Source organism: Manihot esculenta, chromosome 14 (assembly GCF_001659605.2).
Source record: "Manihot esculenta cultivar AM560-2 chromosome 14, M.esculenta_v8, whole genome shotgun sequence".
Lineage (NCBI taxonomy): Eukaryota > Viridiplantae > Streptophyta > Magnoliopsida > Malpighiales > Euphorbiaceae > Manihot > Manihot esculenta.
This window is the reverse complement of record NC_035174.2, coordinates 19331849-19357650: the sequence shown is the minus strand read 5'-3', so window position 1 is coordinate 19357650 and position 25802 is coordinate 19331849. Positions and strand designations below refer to the sequence as shown.

At 33.7% G+C, this 25802-nt stretch overlaps 1 protein-coding gene across 1 annotated transcript; it reads left to right on the top strand.

Annotated features, from left to right (window-relative positions):
• The first annotated feature begins 454 nt into the window (after positions 1–454).
• On the top strand, positions 455–16076 carry LOC110631327 (ankyrin repeat-containing protein At5g02620-like). Its single transcript, XM_021779102.2, has 5 exons — positions 455–1458; positions 1694–2202; positions 3172–3246; positions 15022–15671; positions 15772–16076. The coding sequence occupies exons 1-5, from the start codon at positions 819–821 to the stop codon at positions 15827–15829; spliced, it is 1932 nt and encodes a 643-aa protein (XP_021634794.1). The 5' UTR covers positions 455–818; the 3' UTR covers positions 15830–16076.
• The last annotated feature ends 9726 nt before the right edge of the window (positions 16077–25802 follow it).

Below are 25802 nucleotides of genomic sequence, written 5' to 3'. Positions count from 1 at the left end.
CGGTTCACTTGCAAAACAAATGAGTAGCTAATTTTGTATCTCAACAAAACTTGTACTCTTGCAGCTGATGGAATAATCCGTTGGAGGCGTATCCAAAAAAAAAAAAATCCGAAGAAAATGGAAAATTTCCAAACATTATTCCACAAATTCTGGTTGAGAAAAGTGAAAACTGAACCCTGCCCTGTCTGATTATTAGCTTTCAAAAGATGATTTTGCCTGCAAGCTAAACAATAACCAGATTTAACAAAATAAGATCTGCATTTAAAGAAATACCATAAGGGACTAATGGAAAGGCCATGATGAAGTATGACTATCAATCAACTGAGAAGCCCATAGAAGGGATGGGTCGGCATCCTCTTTCACCTTTGGTTGCAGTTGAAAAGAATTTTGTGACTATCATGCTTGCATAAGATAAAGTTGAGATTCCACAGCAGATACTTTAGGTACAAATAAATTAGATACTATAGTAACTTAAGAATTTTATGACACTTTTAAGTAAATTAGATATTAGTTGTAAACTTGCCTTTACTGAATCTCAAGAGCACTGGCCAGAACACGCAAAGCTCAGATGCCTTGGCCCTCCCCCATGGATGCTTTCTCTTCTCACACTCCTCACTCATATTCTTCTCACCTTCTCCATATCAGCAGCGCATAAATGGAGCTCTAGAGCCGTACCTATTCACCCCATAACCATTTCCTTGTCACTGGTTTGATCCCAAAGTTCACCACCATTGCAGCCTCTGTTTCGTTCCTTCTCAAACAGGAGCTGTCAAATTCTACAAACTTCTTGTTTTTTTCATCAAGGCGGATAAGTAGAGATGTCAAATGCTAGCAAAAATTGCCTCCACAAGAGATGCCCATCCATGGAAGACGACTTAAAGAAGGCAGCAGCAGAAGGAAAATTTGATCCGTTCAAAGAACATTTAGATCATCTTGATTGCATAGTCACATATAATAGGAACACAATACTTCATGTTCATCTTGCCTTGTTAAGAGAAAGATCTACTGAGTTTATAAAACAAGTAGTTGGCACTTGCCCCAAGTTGTTGACGCAGGAAAATCGTGACGGTAATACTCCATTGCACATAGCAGCTAGGCACGGGCATACTGATGCAGCGGAAGAGCTAATCAGACAGGCTGAGGCCTTACATGGAGACAACATAGAAGCAGTGAGGGAGAAGTTAAGGAAGGAAAATAAAAAGAAAGAAACAGCCTTGCATGTGGCAGCCAGAAATGAAAGAAGTGTGGGTGTTGTCAAAGCAATATTGAGCAAGGAAGATCCTCACCACAAGTATCCTCCTGATGAACAGGATGAAACTCCTCTTTACTTGGCTGTTGATAACACTTGTACGAATATAGTGGCTGAACTGTTAAATCATTTCAGTTCAGAATCTTTGGATCTGGACAGTGATGGTCATGATAATGTGATGCACACGGCAGTACGGCGCTGGAGTACAGGTATGATCGGTAGATAACATGATCATTAGCTTATCTGCAATGCTTAAAGTCCATGCTTAGTTGCATTGACTACAAAAATTGTGTTGTTGAGTTCACTCATACAGAAATAGGTTTAAATATATATAGTAAAAAGATGATTTTTTTTTTTAATAATTTTAAATTGTTATGAAATTGTTGTTTTAATAGCATTAAGATACAATTTCACAATAATATTTTTTTTTTTTTTTTTTTACAGAGATAGTAAGTTTGCTCTTGAAGAAAGAGAGTAGTTTGGCCAAAAAACCAACTTATTACGGATGGACACCGCTTCACACTGCTGCAGATGAAGGTTGGAGCTCAATGGTGACAACTCTATTAGACATGGATAAATCTATTGCAGGCTGCATTACTGGAGATTCTTGGAAGATGACAGCTCTTCATATAGCAGCTGTAAGAGGCTTTAAACATGCAATGAATGAGATTATTTCTAAATGTCCGGATAGCTGTAAAATCACTTGTAGAAAAGGCCGAAACGTTCTTCATTATGCAACGTTGAGTGAAAATGATGAAGTGCTGCAAGCAATCCTTGAAACTCCATCGTTGGTTTACCTTATAAATGGAAAAGATCATGGAGGGAACACGCCCGTTCATCTGTTCAAGGCTCTTAATCTCCCTTTGCCTTCTTTCATAGTTGATGGAAATACTGATGCCTTCATCCTTTGGAATAAATTATACGATGAAATCCCTGGAGACTTTAGGGTGAAGGTTAGTCTTCTATTTTTTACATTTACTTCATCATAATATAATATAAGAAATATCCTGATTAATGGATCAATTTGATAGAGATGAAAGCACCATACACAAAGTTTTGTTTTATTTACCCCTCTCTATATATAGATATACATTTATATATATATAAATGTTTTAGTTAGTCAATTTCTATTTAGAATACTATGAACTATTTAAAATATTAAATATCGAAATCTATTTCTAACTCAATTAAAAAAATTATGAATTAAATAAAAGAAGTACATAGAGATAAATATATAGTTGAATAAGCTAATTCCTACTCTCTTTTTTTTTTTTTTTCCTTCCTAAACTGTTCTCTCGTATATCAGAGGAATAATTTTAATTTTATTTACTTTTTATAATAAAGAATTAAAAGGAGAAACAAAATAATAGGAAATTAAGTATATACAAAAACTTTAAGATGATGTTTGGTATTTTGAGTAATAGATTAAAATATTATCTAAGCTTTATCAATAGTGTTAGAGATGAGTGGTTTGCACTCACAGGCTTAGCCTGGTGATAAGTGCAGAGATGAGTGGTTGGTTTGTCATTTTTCTTTTTTTAAATAAAATCAAGTTTCATTTTTTTTTTTAAAATATTAAGTGAGGTTATAAATGGAGTAAATATTCGTTTGGAGATAACTGATCTTAATACAAAAAATTCTCAATTTTCGGTTAAAAATTACTAAAAAGCTATTAAAATATTTAATATTATTAAAAATGTTTAAAAAATTAAATTTTATTAATATGCAAATTCTATTATCACCTTAATTTTTTTTGTTCAAATAAAAATATACAAATTAACTCTATCATCACCATTAATTATTTTAAAGTAAAACTTCATTTTATTTATTCGAAATTGGCAAAATGAGGTATTTATCATAATATACTCTTTCATTGAGATTGCACTGTTTTGTTTAATCTTTTTCTTTGTCTTAATTTACAGGATTTGGCAAAAGCCATTCCATATTTTCAAAATTTGACGCAGGCTGATAAAGAGATTATGGATGAATATGCCCAGGTTAGAAATATTTGTTCTCCTCTTTTTTTTTTCTTTTTTATTTTAAACTTTTTTTTAAATTATGCTTGAACATATTTTCATATTTATGGTGTTTAAAAGTTTATTCGACAATATTGAGTGCTGAACAAGACAAGTATTAAATATTCAAAGTGTCTAAAAACTAGCTCCCGTGCCCCGTCTGCGCACGAGTGCTGATAAAGTATCAAATAATACCATGGCAAGACACTTCATAGGGTATGAAGATTGATTGATCCGTCAATCCAGAAATCATAATTTCTCTTGTTTTTATCAAATTTCTTTCAACATAAAATAGAAAAAGCAAAAAAAATCAGATAAAAAAATAGGAGAGGTTTAGTGAATTTAAAGAGGAGGAAATGGGAGAGGTGACCGTTGGATTTTGTAGCCATTGACTCTTGTTCACCGCTTATAGTGTCGAATAAGACGTTGTAACTGAACAGCTTATTCAACACTTATGCACCATATAGAATGACAAGGGAGATAGCATACAAGTTCGATACTTATAGTATTGAATATTGCTACTATGTCCAAGTTTAAACTCAGTCAGACTATTGAACAAGTTCTTTGTTCAATAGTTCAACTATCAAAACAAGCTTATTTTATAATATAATTGTCGAATTAACTTATTTGACACTATAAATTTAAAAATATTTATCGAATTTGTATGAATTTTTTTTTCTGCATGGTTTGAAAAAAAATATATTTTTTATAAAAATAATACCAGATAACTTTTTTAATTTAATCTAATCATTTTTCTTGGATTAACTGGGCAGAAATAATATTTAGGACTAACACAAAAAAAATTGTTATTATTATTATTATTATTATTATTATTATTATTATTATTATTATTATTATTAACCATAGCAATTGATATTTGAAACCTTTTGCATGGGTTAATCTAAACTTTTACGTAATTTTTTATCATTAAAAATATAAATTAAGATAGACTCAAACTTTTCAAAATTAATAAAATAGTATAATAATTTTCTTAATATTATTTATAAATGCATTAAATATTAATAGTTAACATTAAATTAAATTTTAAAAAAGAAAGCAATTATTAATTAAAGAAAGCACAAGTAATTTAAAGTTAAAAATAAAAAGAATACAAAGTAAAAGAAAAAATGAAATTATTAAGAGCTAATTAAGTAATATTTTAGATACAAAGGAAGCGAAAATCCGAGAAACTAAGGACTAAAATATCACCATTCTTGACCGTACCTCTATATTGACTAAAACACACTAAACAGAGAAATTATAAAATGAAACCATTGTATTACGTATAATTTTTTAATATTATAAAAAAATAGTAAAAATAAAATAAATAGATAATTAAAACCTATAAACATATTAATAAATTCTAAAATTATGATAACTAACTATTAATTTTTTTAATAAAAAATATAATCACTTTTTATACAATTGTCTTATTTTTATTTGTTTGTTGTACCACATAAGCATCCTGTACGGTACAACCATTTCACTCTATAATTTTTTCACTAGTAATCTTAATTGGGAGCTCTAAAAAACCGAACACGCATCTCTCCATCAACTTCAAGGTTAGCTATTTTACTCATCATACTATTTACCTCTCTATAGCAATGAGATAATAAATCTCCCGGTCTCTAGCCAACATCTTAGAGTATAGTCCAACCAAATTCCCTAGGTAGACATTGACCACGTTACAGGTAGGTAATTGGTTAAATAGGTTTAAAATCGAATCGAATTGAAAAAATATAAAAATTGAATCAAATCGACATGATGAATAAAATTAAACTGAATTAAATCTATATGATAAATAAAAATAAACTGAATCGAACCGATATGATAAATAAAATCAAACTGAATCAAATCAATTTTACAGTTCAAAATCGGTTCACTTTTTGGGTTCTGAAATTTTCTATCGCTTTTCTGGAATTTTCTTATTTTCTTCTAATTTCTCTCAAGCCAAATAAGATAAATTTATTCTTTTTATCTCTTTTTCTTCCATTTTCATACTAAATACTAATAAAAAGAAGAAAAAAAAAAACAAAATGTACAAAAAGAGAATACAAACATGCATATTTTAAGATTAAAGTAACACAATATAGAAATACAAACATCAAACATATTACTTTAATACAGAAATACAAACATCAACATACAAGGATCTATGAATTGAAGATGAACACAACTTGGTTGCGCCGGAGCTGTGTCGCTGCAATGTCGGACTTGTACTTGTTGCACCGCTGCGACTACTGGACTAGGACTTCTACTATTGTGTCGCTATGATGCTGGAGCTATGTCACTGTGATGCTAGAGGCATCCTGAATTCGCACCATTACTACGACACTGGAGGCTGTCTGATTCGTGCCGCTATTGCGATGTTGGAAGCCACTTAGATTTGTGCGGCCATCACGATTTTAGAGCTACACTATCACGATTTTAGAGCTACACTACCTATGACGGTTGAGCTACAATTGAGCTACACTACCTATGACGGTTTAGAGCTACACTACCTATGTTGCCAATAAATATAACTAGCTAATTAACTAATTAATTAATTTGAATGTCAAAAACATTGTCTAGCAACATGTCAAGACTATCCAAATATTTGAAATGTCAAAAGTGGTTTGACTTAACCTTTCAGTATATGGTTTGTCAGTATAATTAATATCCCTTCATCACAAATGTCCCGATTTAACACTCGATGCATGGAACGTATCTGTAATGTTAAATTATATTAGTTCTCATATATTAGCCATTGACTTATTGAATGAAATTTCAAATCTTATTTGCTAATTTCATTCCACTTTCTCCAAGGATTTCATGATTAATGCTTGTAGAGAACAAATGAGACATTTTCTAATTTAACTTAGGGTGATGAATCATATCTCAATCACATAAAAACCTTCATATAGTTTCTAATATATCTGATTCATCCCCATTTGTTACTCATGAACCAAGCAACATGTAAGATGAATCAAAATATAAGTCCCTATATAAGATTATTTATTGATTTCAAGTTAAAGGATCGCTTACACAACCATCACTTGAGTAATTCATAGACACAAGTTATTTTCCATATGGATTTCTCAGGCGGGTCTGTTCAATGCACTTATTCATAAAATAAGCACCTACATATTAGTTCTAGATATCTCACATATCTCAATTTATGATATTAGTTGCTTTCTCTAAAAGGAAAGAACATAATATATAACAGTCTCTACAGCTCTAGTCATTGTCCAATCATAACAAAAACATCGACCAAAAATATTTAGAGACATTACTTAAATGTAATTAAAATCTCACAATTATAACCACATTATAATTTCCTTTGCATAGTAATATAGTCTCATGGATTTTATCTTTACCCGAGGTTCAATTAAATTAATACTAAAGACAAATAACTGTCTTAATAAAATTGTATTTAAATACCTAAAATATATGAACAATAATATCTAACTAAAACCAATAGATTGGCTATGCATTATAATTTCCTTTGCATTGTAATATAGTCTCATGGACTTTATCTTTACTCGAAATCCAATTAAATTAATACTAAAGATAAATAACTGTCTTAATAAAATTATATTTAAATACTTAAAATACATGAACAATAATATCTAACTACAACCAATAGATTAGCTGTAGGGCATATTACTAACAATCTCCCACTTGCACTAAACCCAATCTCTCATATGACTTATCACATAACTATAAATTCAATAATTATGTTTCTACTGAAACAATACATTTGTAAGAGAATCTTTAAGATTCTTATTAGTAAAACTCACTTTATCTCTGCATATTTTCTTTCAATGATCTCTCTAATCATTTGGAATCGCCTGAGTACATACTTGGATCTCTAATGAGACCCGAGTTTCCTTACTTATGCAATGACTCCATTGTTATCACAGTTCATTGTAACTGGATCAACAATGCTAGAAACTAGACTTAGTTCAGTAATGAATTTTTTATCCAAAATTGTCTCCTTTACTGCCTAGGACATAGAAGTCTACTTGCCTTTTATTATAGAATTTATAGTGATATATAGTATGGAACTATAATAAGATAAGAAGTAATTGGGCAATTTCAATATGTTTTTCTATTAAAGTAAGTGGGTATATATAGATTACAAGGTCTTGTTAAGACAACTCCTAATAATTCTCTATCAATCAATTAGCCTATGATTATATAATCTCTTATAATTATGTTCAGATTATATTCACACTCTAACACTTTTCGTCGAGTTGGATTATAGATATTTATCATACCCAACTTGTTAGAAAGATATTTTATTCGAGGCTCATTTAAAGATTTGGTGAGTAGATCACCCAGTTGCTCTCCTGTCTTCACATAACTAGTGGAGATTAAATTTTCTTGAATCTTCTCACGGATGAAATGGCAATCAACTTCAATATGTTTAGTCCGTTCATGGTATACTAGATTAAAAGTAATGTGAAGAGCAACCTGATTATCACACTAAAATTTTGCGAGTGACGCAACATTTATACTAACTTCTTTCAACGGATGATTTATCTATAGAATCTCACAAGTGGATTGAGCCATGACCCTGTATTCTGACTCGGCACTGGATCTGGATACCACATTTTTCTTCTTACTTTTCCAAGACACTAGATTTCCTCCAACAAATACACAGTAGCATGTAGTCGACTTTCTATCACTTTTGATTCCCTTCCAGTCGGCATCAGAAAAATACTCAAGTGCAGTATGCCCATGATCTCTGTAGAGTATACCGAGTCCAGAAGTCCCTTTAAGATAACATAGAATTTATTCTAGAGCGGTCCAATATTTCACCGTAGGTGCAAACATGAACTGGCTTCAATGCTTACTGCAAAAGCAATATCTGGCCGAGTCATCACCATAAGGTAGTTCAGCTTTCCAACCAACTTTTTGTACCTCTCTGGATCATCATAAGGGCCTCCGTCATCTTTTGTAAGACATATATTAGGAATTATTAGTGTGCTACATGGTTTAGCTTCCATCTTCCTAGTTGCCTCAAGTAAGTCAAGGACATACTTTATTTGAGACAGAAAAATTTTCTTTTTACTGCTCAAGACTTCGACTCCCAATAAATACTTAAGTTGACCCAAGTCTTTGGTATGAAAACTCGCATGCAATTAGTTTTTGAGAGAAGAGATCCATGTACTATCATTCTCTATAATGAAAGTATCATCAACATATACAACAAGAAGAATAATACCAGTATCTGAATTTCTATAGAAGACTGAATGGTCACACTTGCTTTTTTTCAACATAAATTTTTGAACAATTTCACTGAACTTGTCAAACCATGCACGGGGACTCTGCTTCAAACCATACAAGGATTTCTTCAAATGGAATACTTTCCCATACTCTCCCTGAGCAACAAACCCTGGTGGTTGCTCCATATACACCTCCTCTTGGAGGTCACTATGTAAAAATGCATTCTTGATATCTAATTGGTGTAAAGGCCAATGTTGAGAAGCAGCTAAGGAGCGAACTAAGGTCATTTTTGCCATAAGAGAAAAAGTGTCAAAATAGTCAACGCCATAGGTTTGGGCATAACTTTTGGCGACAAGTCGGGCCTTAAGCCTCGCTATGGAGCCATCTGAATTGATTTTGATGGCAAAACCCCATTTACAGCCCACAACCTTCTTGCCAGAGTGTAAATCAACTAGTTTTCAAGTATGATTTTTATGTAGAGCTTTGATCTCCTCAAACATTGCATCGCACCATCTAGAATGAGCCAGGGCCTCTTTAACTGTCTTAGGCAAAGAAATGGAATCTAGAGAGGTAATTAAGGAGGTGAAAGAAGGAGACAAGTGATCATAAGACAAAAAGTAAGCAATAGGATAGATAGATTTACACTGTCCTTTACCTTTACGAAGACTAATAGGGAGGTCAAGGTTATTCGGTGGTGGATCTGATGGAGAAGAAGATTCTGGTGCATGACATGTATCATCAGGTAATGGTCTCCGAGAATAAACTTGAACAACTGACGATTCAACAGGAGGTTGAGTATTAGGAGGAATGTTACCATCAAATTGTACAGCAGAAGGCATACTCGAAGAGGTCCCACCATCAGATATGATTCTATAAATGAGCTACTCATCATCTTCTTGATCAGGAGAGGTTTTTCCAACAGGATAAAAAGGAACTTGCTCAGAAAATACTATATCTGTTGAAACCAGATACTTGTTAAGGTCTGGAGAGTAACACCGATACCCCTTTTAAATGTGAGAATATCCTAAAAAAATGCACTTAAAAGCTTTTCTAGAAAGATAGCATGTTTTGGGACAAACACAGTCTCAATGGGACTATATAAGTAATATCCAATAGTTTTTATTGGATATCTCACAAAGTCACATTTATTTGACTTAACTTCAAGCTTATCAGATATCAAACGCTTCAAATAAGCATCACATTTTCAAATCTTAATGTGTAATAAGACTGATTTTTATTAGTCCACATCTCTTTTGGATTTTATCAACAGATCTGGATGAAATTCTATTAAGAAGGTAAATTGCAATTTACAAGGTATTTCTTAGAAGGATAAAGGTAAGTCTGCAAGACTAATCATAGACTTTATCTTTACTGAAACTCCATTGTATTGTGGTGTTCCAGGTGAAGTCCATTGTGAGAGAATCTTATTCTCTGTTCAGATGATCACAAAATTCATAACTTAAGTATTCATCAGTTTAATCGGATCTAAGTGATTTAATATTTTTGTTAGCTTCCTTTCAACTTCAATTCTGAATCCCTTGGACTCTTGAAAAGATTTAGACTTTGTATTTCATTAAATGCACATAACCATATCTAATATAGTAACTAGTGAATATAATGAAATATAAGTACTTACCTATAGCCAGGATAGTTATTAGTCCAAATGCATCTGTATATATAAGGCCCAATAATTATTGTGATCATTTATCTTTTCTTTTAAAAGGTGTTTAGGTCATTTTACCCATTAAACAATCTTCACAAGTATCATATAATTCATAATCAAATCGATCAAGATATCTATCTTTATGTAACTTAGTGATTCTTATTTCTTTTATGTGACCAAGTCTACACTGCCAAGGATAAGGAAAAATTGATTATCCATTTTGAGTTTCTTGTTATTTATGTTGAATATAGGCCTTTTAGAAAAAAACACTATATAAACTCTAGTTCCATAATACATGTTTTTATTATAAAATGAGCAAATATTATTCTCAATAACAAATTTGAATCCATAATTTAAAACTAAGTATGAAACTAAAATTATATTTCTGCAGAGTACTAGAACAAAATAACAATTTTATTTAATTCTAATACTAAGCTTGAGGATAAAGGCATATGATAAGTTCCTACAGCTAATACAGCAACTCTTTGCTCCACTTGCCATACGTAGATCCACCTCTCCTTTCCTCAACTTTCTAATACTTTTTAGTTCCTACGTATTGTTACAAATGTGAAAAACACATTCAATATCAATACCCAAGTACATGAATTAAATGTAGAAAGATTTAATTTCAATCATAAATATACATGAAGTAGAAGTTTCACCAAGTTTCCTTGCTTTCACGGTAGCAAGGTACTCCTTACTGTTCCTTCTCGAATGTCATTCTTTGAGACAATGATGATAGATACCTTTATCTTTCTTGACACCTTTACCTTTCTTGACACCTCCAGTGGACTTCAACACTGTATTTGCTTTCTTCTTGTTCTGCTTCTTCTTGGCCTTTTTTTTTAGCCTTAGAAGATTGAACCAGAAGAACTAATATTTTCTCCTTCTTAAAGGATTTCTTAGCAGTTATGAGCATACTCACCAGCTCAGGTAGTTCAATATCTAGCTTGTACATATTAAAATTCATAATAAATTGAGGAAAACTAGGTGGTAGTGATTGCAAGACCAAGTCAACACTTAAGTCATGGTTAATGACAAAACTTAATCGTGCCAATTTTTCTATGTACCCAGTCATCTTTAAACTATAGGTATGGATTGAAAAACCTTCTGTCATCTTACAGCTGAACAATTCTTTTGAGATCTCATACCTCTCTATCCTCTTTTAAGAGCTAAATAGCTCTTTGAGGTGAAAGATAATAGTACGAGCGTCCATATTCTCATATTGCTTTTGAAGCTCAAGAGTCATGCTAGCTAACATCACACATGTAGCTTGCATATTATCATCAATATGACGATCATACTTATCGTTAACATTGTCACTAGCATTCTCATTCATTAGGAACATCAAGTATGTCTTGATCGAGAATATACAATCTCTTTTCTTGCTTGAGAACAATTCTTAAATTACGATATCAATTTAAGAAGTTCGGTCAAGTTAATTTGTTAGCATCAAGTATGCTACACAGGGATAAATTATTACTCATGGTGGAAAAAGATCTACAAATATAGAAATAATGATTATTAGTCTCATGTATTTTTCTAATTAGTAGATAAGGTCTTTAATCTATTAATTAGTTCTTCACTATTTTATTCAAATTAATAGCTCTATTTATTAATTCGAAAAATTCAGAGGTAGATCTCCTAATAAACTAAAATCCCATTTAATTTAAATAATCTTTGATTTGTCCAATAAATTATTATAAATTAAATTAGATAGATAATATAATTTATCAATCACATATCTATATGACTTCTAAATCAGTTAGGTGATAACTCTTCCTCTTTATCTATTTCTAATTAAATTAGAAAGTACACTAAAATTAATTTTAATTACTGTCAAAATAATTAAATGGCCCAAATTAATAAAACGTGTTTTAAATTAAATAGCCATTTAATTTAAAAACTGAAAATAATTTTTAAATTTATTTTCTGCCAAAAAAATTATTTTGAAAACTTTCAAAACGTTGTAGGAATTAAACTGTAATTTGACTAAAACTTCATCTTCTACCTTGAGAAGGATGCCCTAGCCGCCACCCCTCTCCCACCGCACGCTCGCCCGAGTTCCAGCCGTCAGCATAGGTCATTGGAGGCCGCGCAACGCTTGCGCTCCTTCCGGCAAGGCCATCTCCCGCGATAGATTCGCGAGCGTCGAGGTAGCCCTCTCCCGCGATAGTTTCGCGAGAAGAAATACGGGACCACCGATGCGCGATAGCCCTGCGCATGGCGACCACGCCATGCGAAGCTTTGCCGTCCGCTATCGCGCAGGAAGTGCGCGAGGCGGCAACGTGTCTCGATGGTTGCCGTCGAGTCGCGAGGAGACCTTGAACCGAGACAATCTTGGCCTTCGATTTGCACAGCGCGACATCGTTCATCTGCAGAATGATGCCCACCGGTGCCTTTCATTCAGCCATCGGCGGTCCCATCTTTCCCGCGATGTCGAGGATGCCTGACGGCGATCTCAGCAGCCACAGATGCTGCAGCTGTGCACGGCACGCGTGCATCGCTGCAACGCCCATCGTCGGACTCGGGCTGTCGCGGGACGTTTCCTGGAGATGCAGATCATCTTCCACGATTTCCAGAACATTTTTCTTTATTTTAATAAAAAATTGAAACTATTTTAATTTTTCAACAAAAATTACCGTTGATTAAACAACTCAAAACAATTTTTAATTATGATCAAATAGTTTTTTAAACAATAAATCTGAAAAAATATTTTGAAAAAACCAAAAATTATAGGCACACAAAATTTAATCCAATTAATCTAATAATAAATATAATCAATTATTGTACTTTAATTATGATATTACTGTTAGATTTCAATTGGATTAAATGTAATGAAAGAGATAAAAAAATACAACTTTTTTAATATAAATCACATTTAAATGATGAAACCAATAATAATTAGAAAGAAAATAAATACTTTTATTTTAGTGGCAGAAAAATATGAAATTGTTTATTTTAATTGGATTTTCGCATATCATAAATCGTTCAAGTATCGGGTCTTTAACGATATTACAATTGAAAAGCATTATAACAATTTTAAGAGATTGAGAGGCGGAGAGATTTTGCGTGCTAACTCTTTACCTTTCCTATGAATTCTAGATGCTCTGAAAAAGATCTTTTCATATTCTCATAAAATACCTTTTTATACTAAAATCCTATAATTTCAATATAATAGTATTTATTTATTTATTTAATTAAATAAATTACAATTATAATTAAGAACTTTTATAATAAAACTATATAAATCTTAAACAAATTTAATTAAGTCCTTATTTAATTAATTAGATCAAAATTATAATTCTTTCAAATTATAATTTTATCTGAATGTCAATTTATATAAATCAAGTCCTACTTAATTTAACTTATGGTTTTAATTTTTTTATACAATTTTTGATGTGTGTGATTCATTAAATTTTAAATATGTTGGTAACAAATATAATTAACTCATTAATTAATTTGAAAGTCAAGAATATTGTGCAGCAACATGTGAAAACTATCCAAATATTCGAAATGTCAAAATGGTTTGTAAGTGTAATTAATATCCATTCATCACAAATATTCCGATTTAACATTTAATGCATTGAACGTGTCTATAATATTAAATCATATTAGTTTTCATTTATTAGCTATTGATTTATTAAATGAAATTCCAAACTTTATTTGCTAATTTCATTTTACCTTATGCAAGAATTTCATGATCAATACTAGTAAAGAATAAATGGGACATTCTTAATTTAACCTAAGATGATAAATCTTATCTCAATCACATAAATACCTTCATATAATTCCTATATCCAATTCATTTCCATATGTTACTTTATTCATAAACCAAGCAACATTTTAGATGAATCAAAACATAAAAGTTCTAATATAATATTATTTATTGATTTCAAATTAAAGGATCACTTACACAACCATTATTTGAGTAATCCACAAACACATGTTATTTTTCATATGGATTTCTCAGGCGGTCTGTTCATTGCATTTATTCATAAAATAAGCATCTACATACTAGTTCTAGATATCTCACATATCTAAACTTACGAGATCAGTTGCTTACTCTAAAAGGAAAAAAATATACCCGTCTCTACAGTTTTAATTATTGTCCAATCATGATAAAAATATCGATAAAAAATATTTAGAAATATTACTTGAATACAATTAGAATCTCACAGTTATAACCACATTATAATTTTCTTTGCATAATAGTATAGTTTTATAGATTTTATCTTTACTCGAGATTCAATTAAATTAATATTAAAAATAAGTAACTGCCTTAATAGAATTATATTTAAATAATTAATATACACAAACAATAATATCCAACTCATATTACTAACAAATTTTAACATAATATACTGTTAATATAATTAAAAAAATTAACTAGTTTGATTACAATATATAATTTTACCTCTGACAAAAAGGGACGAATATTTGGTACGAGTTATTATGATAGTTGCTATTATTATATATTTATTTAGTCTGAAATTTCTCTACAGATATACAAAGTTTACGATATTATTTTTAATTATTGCTTTATAGATTTTTAAGTTTTTTCAATGAAAAATAAATATCTGAAATGCATATTTATCAAATAATACATGCTTTGCAATGTAAGCAACTAGTTTTACTAGAAAAAAAAATTGCTTATTAATATTAATTTAAACATCTTAAACTTGAAATTGAAATGACCTTATTTATAAGCATAATTTTCTTTGGCACCAATTTTTTTATTTTAAATTATCCTCACATTTTTTTACATGCAGTGTTTTATGTAAATATTCAATTGATTAATGCATAAAATCCACAAGCAACTTTACAAATATTTCTTTTCTAGTAATATTTTTGAAGTAATTAATAATCCAAGATTGCTACAGGATGAATATTTTTGGGAAGTCTCTGCAGTGATTTACATTATGGCAGAGAGTAAAACTGAGGAATTTATGCATGAAGAAAATAAGATTCTGGCAGAGGGTAAAAAAACTGGGAAACTCATGAATCGTAGATTGAAAAAGAGAGAAGAAATGATAATAGATAAACTGGAAAAAGCCAAGGACTCTCATTTAGTTGTTGCAGCACTTGTAGCAACAGTAACATTCGCCGCGGCATTCACTTTACCAGGAGGTTATATAAGTGACAAAGATGATGCAGCGAACGGAACTCCCATTCTGAGCAGAAGCTCAGCTTTTAAAGCATTCGTTATATCAGATACCATAGCTATGGCTCTTTCTACTTCTTCTGTCTTTATCTACTTTATTTCGGTGATGTTAGGATACAGTCCAAAATACTATTGGTTAATAAGGACTGCCTTCAGATTTATCTTTCTTGCTATGGGAGCAATGGTGGTTGCATTTGTGACAGGCACTTATGCAGTTTTAGCACCGTTCTTAGGGCTTGCCGTTGCTACTTGCGTTATTGGTTTGAGTTTCTTCATCTTCTTGTTTTATATTTTGCTAAGGTTAATATATGATTTTCATCCTGCTGGTGATGCTAATGGTGGTGATGACACTGCGAGGATACTAACTATGTAAGTAGTAGCCTTCTTTTCTTTTTAACAATTATTTAATTTTTTTATTTTAAATAAATTTGCTTATTAATTACTAATTATTGATATTTTAATATTGAAGCTCTTGGATAAGTTGTGGAGGCTGGTGGTTGAAGAATTATATAAACAAAAGGATTTAATGAGCGCTTATATCCCATCAAAAAATCACTTTCTAGTGTATGAATGTCATGCATATATTGACATACTTCAGTGTAATAATTTTGGAGGATTGATGCTGAAAGATTTACATTCACTCTGAATGAATAAAATGGATTTGAATATCAATTTGAGGCTCTTCATCTCCCTTTCCCTCTTTCATATTTGTAGCTCTTGAATGTTGAAAACGTTCTCCCGAATCAAAAAGTGGAATTAAGATGATTTCACAATTACCTAAATATGTATTTACATTTTTATATTAATCAAGATTTGTTATCATTTATTAGTCTTATTTTTTATTATAAGTATCTTATCTCAGAGATGATTTCTATTTCTATTAACTTTGTTCGTAGGTTTGCTAATGGTGTAACTCATGCGCTTACTCGAGCTAGTTATGGTATTCCGGGCCTGGTTGAAATCTTTTCCTTACCTCATGATTATATTTCTGAGTCGATCGTTCTCGAAACGTAATGAAATTTATATTTTTTATTAAAAGAAAAAACACATAAACTAAAATTACAACTATTCAGTACTTAAACTTATAAAAAATCATAACAATTAAATACAGATTAATTATATTATTAATAATTAATCGAATAAAAATAAAATATTAATTATATATATTGCTTACTGTATTCAAAATTTTACTAAATTCAGCTATGAATTTTTATAAAGTGATAAAGTTAGATGAATGTATTTTTATCATTTTATAAAAACTAAAAGTTCCATTAGCAAAATTTTAAATACAAGTAGCAATAAATTGAAGTATTTTTTACTTATTTTTTAATAAATTATTGATGATACGGTTAATTTATTTTTAATTATTGTCCTTTTTATAAGTTTAGATTTTTAATGTATTATAATTTTAGTTCAGATATTTAATGGATTAATATAAAATAGTACAAGTGAGTAAATATATATTTAGTCTTTCACAATTCCGAATAGCCAGTATGGTGAATCTTTTATAGTAGTCTTAAACTAATTTGAATTCAAATAAAAGATTATTTGAGTATAAAAAGAGAGTTTTAATTTTAAAATTTATAAATTTTGTATAATTATTATATTAGTTATTGATTATTAAATATGAAATTAAGCAATATTTAAATCTTATGGATATATGTTAGTATATTTGCAGTTTATGTTAACTTGCATTAAAATTGTAAGATATTAATTACATTTTAAAATAATTTTATAGGCCGTTTTTAAAATTTAACGTTCAATTTATTTATAAAAAATTACTTGTATTTAAAAAATTTTTTCTACAAAAGGAATTTTCGGTAGAAAATATTTTTTAACAAAATAACTTATTTTTTATTGTTTAATTTTAATTTAAAAATAAAATATATAAATAAAAATTTATATATAAAATTCTTAATAAAATTACTTAATTTTTTCTTTAATTAGGAAAATATTTTTTATTCACTGATTTTTTGAGTATTTCAAATGTCAGAAAATATAAAAAATATTTTCTTGAAAAATATTTTTGTGAAACAAACAGAACTTAAAATACCACAATTTTTTTTTAATAAAATTTAAGAGTGTAAATAAATATTTGGCCTTCTTTCATATTTGATGAAGATATCATTACTTGTGTGCATAAAATGATTGTCAAATGCATAACTTATAAATTATGGAGATGAATTGTTGAGTATAACTAAAACTGCTGATAGGTGTTAAAATTTGATAAATATTGAAATCAACCACTAAATTAGAATTTTATTTCTTTCCATAAAAAGAAAATCACTCAAAATTGAAATTATAATGAAATAGATTCATCAAAATGTTGATCTGATAATATTGAATCACTTGTAAGATGAAACTGTGTTGAAATATATTAGATAAACTCTTCATATCATGTTAAGATTTTGCAAAGTATAAAAGACAAGAAAATAATAAATTTTTTTTTTTTTTATTGTTAGGAAACTGTATCTGCATATACAAAATTTTGAAGTGCTAAATTTCATGTATGATATAGTATATAAAAAATCTGTATTGAATTCCATTGGTAAATATATTAAATAAAAAGTTTGGCCTTAGGTTTACCAATGCTATGCCTTGACACCAACATTTGAAATTCATGATTTAGATTTAGTTTTAGTATAAAAGGAAGAGTGAACTCATGTACTTTTGCACTTTTAGCATCAAGGGTCTAAAACTTTCTAAATTTTTTTTATGACAAATGATGATATGTATTTCTATTTTTTTAGTACTGCAAAAATAAATAACTATTGGCGTTAAATTTTCATTGATATGTTATGGTGACGTTATCTCTGTTTGATGACATGGCAATAATGTGATATGATGATAACGATGACGTGTTGTGTGACATCACATTATATGCGATGATGTGGTATTCCACACTCCATATAATCTATTATGATTATTAATTTTCATATGGTCTTTAAATGGAAAAAGTTTGAAAGTATATATCATGAATTGCCTCTAAAATAAAGTTTAGACCCTAAATTTTAAAAATATTAAAATTGCAAAATACATGAAAAAAAAAGTAATGGAGACAGAGACATATATATGCAAACAGAGAGGTAGAGCTATAGAGAAAAGGGTTTTTGTATTATTTACTGAACGTATTACAGAAGCTTATATAATACAAGTCTACAACTAACTAAATACAAGATAAGTATACAGTTATAACTCAAATACTAAAAATAGATAAAACTGTTATAGGTAGTCTTTATCCTTAATACGCCCCCGCAAGATTGAGGCGCATCGGAGACTCCAATCTTGGTTTTAAAGTAACAAAATTGAGTTCTTCCCAAAGCCTTTGTAAGCACATCAGCAACTTGATCTTTTGAACTTATGTGAAGAACCCTTAACTGTCCAGCATTAATTTTCTCGCGAACAAAATGATAATCCAGTGCAAGATGCTTCATCCTAGTATGATAGATTGGATTGGCGTAGAAGTAAGTCGCACCAAGATTATCACAATGAAGGACTGGGGGTTGTGATATTGGTGCTCCCAACTCTTGTAATAAACTTTGAACCCAAAATACCTCTGCTGCAGCATTGGCTAAGGCTTTATACTCAGCCTCTGTAGAAGATCGTGAGACAGTCTTTTGCCGACTAGATTTCCAGGAGATAATATTAGAACCAAGATATAGAACATAAGCAGTTGTAGACCGCCCATTATCAAGGACACCACCCTAATCAGAATCAGAGAAGGCAGACAGAGTATGAGTGGAAGTTCGATTGAGAAATAAGCCATAATGTATGGTTCCTTTGAGATATCGCAAAACACGTTTCAGTGCTTGAAGATGAGTTTGCATCGGTGCATGCATAAACTGTGACAGCCGATTCACTGTAAAAGAAACATCAGGACGCGTAATTGCCAAATATTGAAGAGATCCAACAATTTGGCGATATACGGTGGAATCAGTCGAACTAGAACCATCATTTAAGATTAGCTTGTCTCCTGTAGACATAGGAGTATTCACCTCTTTAGCTCCAGCCATATCAAATCGGTCTAACAAATCAGCAATATATCGATGTTGCGAAAGAAATAATTCTGCAGCTGTAGAAATCACTTCAACCCCCAAAAAATGATTTAATATTCCCAAATCTTTGATAGAGAACTGAGCAGATAGCTTCTGTACACAGGTATTCAGAAAATGATTGTTATTACCTGTAAGTACAATATCATCAACATATACTAGAAAATATGCAGTAATCCCATTGGAGGAAAAAATAAATAAGGACACATCAGCATTTGATTTGCGAAAACCAAGTTTGAGCAAAAAAGAAGTAAGTTCAAGATACCAAGCTCGTGGAGCCTGTTTCAAACCATAAAGAGACTTCTTCAGTTTGCAAACATAATCAGAAACCTCAGGTTGCACATATCCTGGAGGTTGCTGCATGTAGACATCTTCATAAAGTGTGCCATGTAAAAAGGCATTATTTACATCCAATTGCCTTAACTGCCATCCTTTAGAAATTGCAAGAGTAAGAACTACCCGAATTGTAACCGATTTTGTAACCGGACTAAATGTCTCAAAATAATCACGCCCAGGTTCCTGAAGAAATCCTTTGGCAACCAAACGTGCCTTGTACTTATCAATAGTACCATCCGGTTTACGCTTAATCTGAAACACCCATTTGCAACTAATAAGATGATGTTTGTCTCTCGGAACCAGCTCCCAAGTTTTATTTTTCAAAAGAGCATTGTACTCTGAATCCATCGCCTGCCGCCAAAGTGAACTGGCCAAAGCTTATTTCACTATTCTTGGCTCTAGTGTATCCGGTAAAGGATATTTAGTTGTAAGATTAACAAAAGAAGAATTAAAATACTTTGAGTTAGGCTTCCTTTGTCGCTGCTGCCGTTGTACAGGAGCTGGAACTGAGTCTTGTGAAATAATCGGTAGTGGCAAATCTAAATCAGCAGTAGAAGATTCAGTCATCAAAGGGTCAACTTGTTGAGTCTCAGTACTAATTAATGGCATGGCAGATTGATCAGATTCTGCTGATAATGTTGTAATAGATTCGGAACCAGTACTTGAAACCAACAAATTAGAATCACGTGGAATAGAAATTGCCAATGGAACCGAAGCAACTGCAGTTGGTGTAACAGGTGATGAATTTGGTTGTTGTGCCGAACCTGTACAAGAAGCATCTCGAAAATAATATGTAAATTGATGAGAACTAGTGCAAGTTTCAGATGGAAAAATATGCTCAACAAATTGAACATGACGAGACAAATACAAACGATTAGCCTTTGGATCGTAACATTTGTATGCAGATTGAGTTGGAGAATATCCAAGAAAAATACAAGGCAATGAACGACACTGAAGTTTAGAATTATTATATGGCCGTAGCCATGGAAAACAAAGACAACCAAAAGATTTCAATCTCTTAAAATTATGAGACATACCAAACAATCTAGAGAAAGGTGTTTGAAATGAAATAGCGGACGAAGGCAACCGATTGAGCAAATAAACAGCAGCTTGGAAAGCATGAGACCAATAATTAGAAGGTAAAGACGAAAATTGTAACATAGCAAGACCTATTTCAACGATTGAGCGATGACGACGTTCAGCAATACCATTATGCTTTGGCGTATGTGGAGGTGTTGTATAATGTGAAATGCCACAAGACAAAAAATGATTCTTAAGCTTTTGATACTCCCCACCATTATCAGTGAACACAGAAACAATTTTAGTGTGAAAATAATTTTCAACCAATTTCTGAAAGTGGATAAACAAATCACGAGTATCAGATTTCTTCTTCATGGGTGTAATACCCGGCTAGAATCCGGCACCGGAATTCCTATTATCTGGTGGAATCCGGGGTGTTGGGATTCTATCTAAGGGTAGGTTATGATGTGTTTAAATGTTTTTAAGGTAAATGGAACTAAGTTATGAGTTGAAATGAACCAAGGCAGAGGAGCCAAGTTCGGCCGCCGAAGATAAGTTCGGCTGCCGAAAGTGCCCAATGTTCGGCTTCCGAAGTTCAGGTTCGGCCCCCGAAGGTTGCGTGGTTTTGCATGCGATTCGGCAGCCGAAGCTGAGTTGCTTAGCCAGCAGGTTTGTATTCTTGAGTCAGCCTTTTGGACAGGTGTGATCACCAGATCATGTCCAGAAGTTGGCCACGTCTCCTATGCTGTATTTGCTGAGTTTAAGCAGCTCATGCAGAGTGTTTTGAGCATTCACAAGGGGTTTGACTGTTTTGAAGCAAAAAGTGAGGTTGAGAGAGTTTGAGAGTTTGAGAAGAGTTGAGCCGTTTTCCTTTGTTTAGATCACTCATCTTCTTGTTCCAGGAGGTAAGTGATGCTCTTGAACATGTGTATATGTTTCTGAAGGTTTTATGGGAGTTGGGGAGAGAGAGATGCATGTTGAGGTTTTAAATGGGAGTTTTGATGATTTAGGCATGTATACATGATTATGTGTTATGTTTGTTTTGTTGTTTGGGGTTATTAGATAGTTTTGGACCCCTGTGACCATATACTTGAGTATATGTGAGTTGAGTAGAGGAGGTAAGCATGTTTGGAGAGATTGAAGGGAAGGAGGAGATGGTTTGCCGTTGAAGCTGAGTTCTGGATGAACTCAGGTTCGGCAGCCGAAGGTTCATTCGGCCGCCGAACCTCCTGCATGGTGGCTTAGTTGCCACAGCTTGCCCCCGAGTGTTTTTGCATGTTCGGCTCTGTTTGGGGGATTCAGCCGCCGAAGGTGCCGCCGAAGGTGCTTGAGTTTCGTCTCTGGAGAGGACATTCGGCCGCCGAACCTGCCGCCGAAAGTGTTCTGTCCAGCTTTTCTTTTGCATGCTTTGCATGGCTAGTTAAGTGAGATTAAGGGGAGTTTTGGGGAGTGTCATAGAGTTATTTCTACGTTGTTTGGTCCCTCATTTGAGTCCATCTGTATAGGTACAGACCAGAGGAACCAGAGAGAGCAGCAGTGAGTACTGCTCCAGAGTTTCAGAGCCTGCAGAGTCAGTCAGTCCAGATAGCCAGAGGTGAGTGGAACTAAACTTATGACTTTTAATTGAACCACAAACTGCTTTTAGCATATCTCATGCATCATGGTTATGCCATAGGTTGAGTGCATTAGTATTCACAAATATGTTGCATTGCATCGTTATTTGGTGATGTGAGTAAATGCTGAATGATCCAATAGTCTCAGACAGGAAGTCCAGGAGCCTTTGACTACGCCCTGGCACGTATAGCAAAGTCCAGGAGCCTTTGACTACGCCTTGGCAGGTATATAGCAAAGTCCAGGAGCCTTTGACTACGCCCTGGCAATGGTAAGTATAGAGGTGTTATATACACATATACATATATGACAGGAAGACCAGGTGCTCGATTCTACGCCCTGGCACAGAGTTACTGGGACTATATGGTGACAGGTTTACTCTTGATGTGGCTTGTCTGTGATATGGTGCATTCCATGAGATCATATTTTACTGAGATGTTTTACTGTTCTACTCACTGGGCTATAGAGCTCATCCCACTCCCTTACCCCAGTTTTGCAGGTTCAGTGTACAGTGTACAGGGACAGTCCAGCAGAGTACAGGAAAAGTAAAGAGATCTGTAATAGCTTAGAGTGGACATGTAATATTAAAGAGATGTAATAGGTGTTGCTTGACCTAGTGATGTATGTTTTGTACATGATCTGTATGTGTATATATGTTTTTCTGTATGTGAAAACCAGGCTTAACAGGTATGAGTTAACCCATCTAGAGTAAGCTCTAGTCAGGGATACAGAGTACAGAGTACATGAGTACAGAGTACAGAGATAGTGCATGCACAGGTTAAGCCTTGGTTCAGAAAAGAGTTTTATTTTCACAGAAAATGTATGATCATGTATGAGGTTTACAGGTACACAGAGAGTATAGCAGGCTTGCTACGGGTTCTGGCGGCCTTAAGCCGACCTGAATCCTAGCGCCGGTGACGGTCCATTTTGGGGTCGTTACAGATTGGTATCAGAGCCCTAGGTTCACATGATCGGACCTATAGAGACAGTGTTGGGCTCAGACAGGTTAGAAGTGGTCAAGCACAATAGGAAATCATGTCCACTAGGATAGGGTCTTGAGTCCTATCTGCTATGATATGCCATGAGTGTTGTATGTGTATGTTTGATATGTGATGTTTATGTGCTAAAGTGGTATGTTATATGTTGTGTTTTCAGAGTAAAGATGCGAGGAACTCGTCGATCAGCTCGATTGACTGGAGTCCCACCAGAGAATGAAAGACCAGCTGCTCGTCCTCCTGCATTGCCAAGGGCAAGGTCGCAGAGATCTAGCAGGGAAGGTACGTCAATAGACCCGAGAAGGTCTGTCGACGAGAGCAGAAGAGGAACAGTGAGGGGAGGAAGATCAGAGGAAAGGAGGGAAGCTATGGAGATTGATCAGTCTAGAGATGACAGCATGGGTATAGGCAGTTTTGAGGAAGGTATGGGAGAATCACAGGGAGGTGCTCAGACCTCAGGTTTTGGCTATCCAGAGTATCCGATGGGAGGTATGTCGGAGTACTCGAGTTTTGTGCCATATCCTCCTTATATGCCTTATCCTTACTATCCACCATATCCTATGTATCCATCTTCCCCTACCCATCCAAGTGCAGCACACCTAGAGCCAAATGAACCAGTACTACCACCAGAACCAGTAGTCCCTGTTGTTGATAGACATGAACCTAGCTCATCTGGAGGTAAAGTCCAAATGACGGAGTACTTGAAATTGGATGCTCCTAAATACAACACAGGAGATGATCCATTTGATTACCTCAGAGCAGTTAGGATGATAACCGGTGAATTGGGAGCAGATGATAGGAGAGCCATTGAGATGGCAGGTTTCACAATAAAATGCAAGAAAGCCAGAGAATGGTTTAAGAATTATGTGGAGCCTAGAATGGACAGCATGTCATGGGGAGAGTTCGCCAATGAGTTTGCAGGGTGGGCTTTTCCTGACAGTTCGAGGGAGATGAAAGTAATTGAATTTGAACAGTTGCGACAGACAGATGAGATGAGTGTTGATGAATTTACAGATAAGTTCCTGGATCTGCTTCAGTACGTGGGTCAAGCCTATGATACTGATCAGAAGAAAGCAAGGAGATATACTATGCGATTGCATCCTAGGTATGCTTCCTTGATTCTTCCAGCAGAAAAGGAGAGTTTCCATACCATCGTAGATGCAGCCAGGAAAATGGAAGCTAGTGCCAATATTCAGACACAGGCAAAGGCACAGGCTTCGGGTTCGAAAGTCCCCACTCCAAGTAGTAAAAGATGGGATAGAGCAAAAGGAACAAAGAGTAAGTTCTGGAGTAAAGTCAAGTCAGGTCTGGGAATAGGTAGTGGCTCAAGCTCTGGCACAGCTCCAGTCTGCAGACGATGCGGAAAACCACATGGAGGAGTTTGTCGGTTGGGATCTACCGCTTGTTTTCGATGTGGACAGGAAGGGCATATTGCTCGGGATTGTCCGCAGATGACTTTTGCACCATCCCAGCAGATGAGTTCAGGCAGTGTGGTACAGCCAGTTGTACGGCCAGCAGCTCCAGTCATGCCTCAGACTAGTGGCAGAGGTAGAGGGTGAGGGGTAGCCTCTACTTCAGCAGCAGGTTCTTGAGGTGGAAATCCGGTAGCCCCAGCACGGATTTTCACAGTGACACAAGAGGAGGCTAACATGTCGAACACAGTGGTGTCAGGTAATCTCATCATTGGGTGTTCAGATGTGTATGCTTTGATGGACCCCGGTGCTTCTCATTCCTTTATTGCTTCGAGAGCCATAGAGCGATTGGGTTTGATCAGTTCTGAGTTAGAGTATCCTCTCTGGGTCAGTGGACCTAGATGTGACCCATCAGTGGCAGTGTCAGTCTGTCGTTTCAGTCCAGTATTCATAGAGGGTAGATGCCTTCCAGCTGACCTTGTGGTTCTAGACTTGACAGATTTTGATGTCATTCTAGGGATGGATTGGCTATCTGCATATAGTGCTACGTTGGACTGTCGAGAGAAGCTAGTGAGTCTCAGAGACCAGGATGGGTCAGAGTGTGTCTTCAGAGGAGACAGGAGAGGTACACCCAGAGGTATGATTTCAGCCCTTCAGGCTCGTCGTTTGCTTAGGAGGGGTTGTCAGGGGTTTCTAGCTCATGTGAGAGAGCTAGACAGTCAGGTGAGGGAACCAGCCACAGTACCAGTAGTCCGAGAGTTTCTCGATGTGTTCCCAGACGATTTGCCAGGACTACCACCTGATAGGGAGATAGGGTTTGAAATTGAATTACTGCCAGGTACCAGACCTATCTCTATTCCTCCCAACAGGATGGCGCCAGCTGAGTTAACAGAGTTGAAAGAACAGTTGCAGGACTTGGTAGATAAGGGTTTCATCCGCCCTAGTACCTCACCTTGGGGTGCTCCAGTGCTCTTTGTCAGAAAGAAGGATGGATCCCTCAGACTTTGTATCGACTACAGATAGTTGAACAAGGTCACTATCAAGAATAGGTATCCTTTACCTAGGATTGATGAT